General features: G+C 54.7%; 1 protein-coding gene across 1 annotated transcript in view; it reads left to right on the forward strand.

Annotated features, from left to right (window-relative positions):
- Positions 1-281: 281 nt before the first annotated feature.
- Positions 282-1,562, forward strand: part of B3GNT3 (UDP-GlcNAc:betaGal beta-1,3-N-acetylglucosaminyltransferase 3) — a 5,058-nt gene continuing 3,777 nt past the window's right edge. Inside the window, exon 1 of the mRNA XM_007945463.1 lies at positions 282-860. Within this exon, the coding sequence (XP_007943654.1) occupies positions 282-860 (579 nt within the window). The remainder of the gene's footprint in view (positions 861-1,562) is intronic.

Here is a 1,562-nt window from a genome sequence, read left to right on the forward strand (position 1 = left end):
TCTGGTAGCATAGTGGCTAAGGCACTTGACTGCTAACCAGAAGGCTAGCGGTTCAAACCCACCAGCCACTCCTCGGAAGGAAGGTTGGGCAACCTATTTCCGTAATGATACTGCCTCGGAAACCCAAGGAGGGGTCGCTATGAGTCGGGTCCAACTTGACGGCACATAACAACAACAACAAACAGCATAGTTCAGGGAAGCCCTGTGCATATGATCACCAGGGTTCAGCTGGCTTTGTTCTCTGCAGGAGCAGCTGAGGGGCCAGGCCCTGGCCAGGAGGGATGAGGTGGCGCAGACCCTCAGAAGCCAAGGTGGGCCTGGTCCTGGCCTTGGCTCTGGCTGCCTTCTCCTTCCTCTTCCTCTTGCGTCTGCCCATGTGGCCACCAGTCTGCCAGGTTCCAGAGGAGCCATCTGATATTCCCAAGGCCTTGGTGGACTGGCCCTCACTGGTTGCACGCTCACTGCCTGCCCCGTGCCAGGCGAACACCTCGGCCGCCACCCAGCCAGATTTTGCACAACAGCCGCAGCAGGTGCGCAACTTCCTGCTGTACAAACACTGCCGTGACTTCCTACTGCTGCAGGATGTGCCACCAGATAAGTGTGCGCAGCCCGTATTCCTGCTGCTGGTAATCAAGTCGTCGCCGGCCAACTACGAGCGGCGTGAGATGGTGCGCCGCACTTGGGGCCGTGAGCGCGAGGTTCATGGCGTTCATCTGCGCCGCCTCTTCCTGCTGGGGACCTCCCCCAATGCGCTCGAGGCCCGCAAGGTGAATCAGCTGCTGGCGCTGGAGGCGCGCGTGCACGGCGACATTCTGCAGTGGGACTTCCATGACTCCTTCTTCAACCTCACACTCAAGCAGGTGGGTGGACAGGCCCTGAGGTCACCTGACGGGACCACGTGTCCTTCCTGTTGAGATTGCCACCCTTTCCGGTTCCCATTACGCAGGGAGACTGGGAGGAAGGGATGGTCGGGGTGTGGGTATGAGCAGACATCTCGAAGCACTGCAACTTGCAGGGTATGGTAGTGAGGTTCAAAGCACAGATTTCAGAGCCAAGAAGCCAGTGGCGTCACCGGGGGTGGGCGTGGGGGTGCAGACCACACCGGGTGACACTGTCAGAGCAGGTGACACCAAGATGACTAAAAAAATTTGTGTGCAGTGTTTCAGCAGAAATTTATTATATGCATATACCTGTAGTTAGTTAAAAGGAGCTCTGGTAGCGTAGTGCTTAAGGCATCTGATAGCTAACCAGAAGGTTGGTGGTTCAAACCCACCAGCCAATCCACGGTAGGAAGACTGGGCAATCTACCTCCATAAAGATTTACCGCCTTGGAAACCCAATGGGGGTCCCTATGAGTTGGAATGGACTGGATGGCAGTGGTTTGGTTTGAGTTTTTTGGGTAGTTAGTTATAACAAATTTTTTTTTTTTTTTTTTTCTGCTAAGCCCAGCTTACACGTATCAATATACCTACAAGGGTAAAACTATGCACATTTGCTTTTTGAGCCTTCGAATGCACTTAGGTCAGTTGTTGTTGTTGTTATGTGCCGTCGAGTCGGCCCCG

This window comes from Orycteropus afer, unplaced genomic scaffold (genome assembly GCF_000298275.1).
Source record: "Orycteropus afer afer isolate SDZICR_OR568_19922 unplaced genomic scaffold, OryAfe1.0 scaffold00136, whole genome shotgun sequence".
NCBI lineage: Eukaryota > Metazoa > Chordata > Mammalia > Tubulidentata > Orycteropodidae > Orycteropus > Orycteropus afer.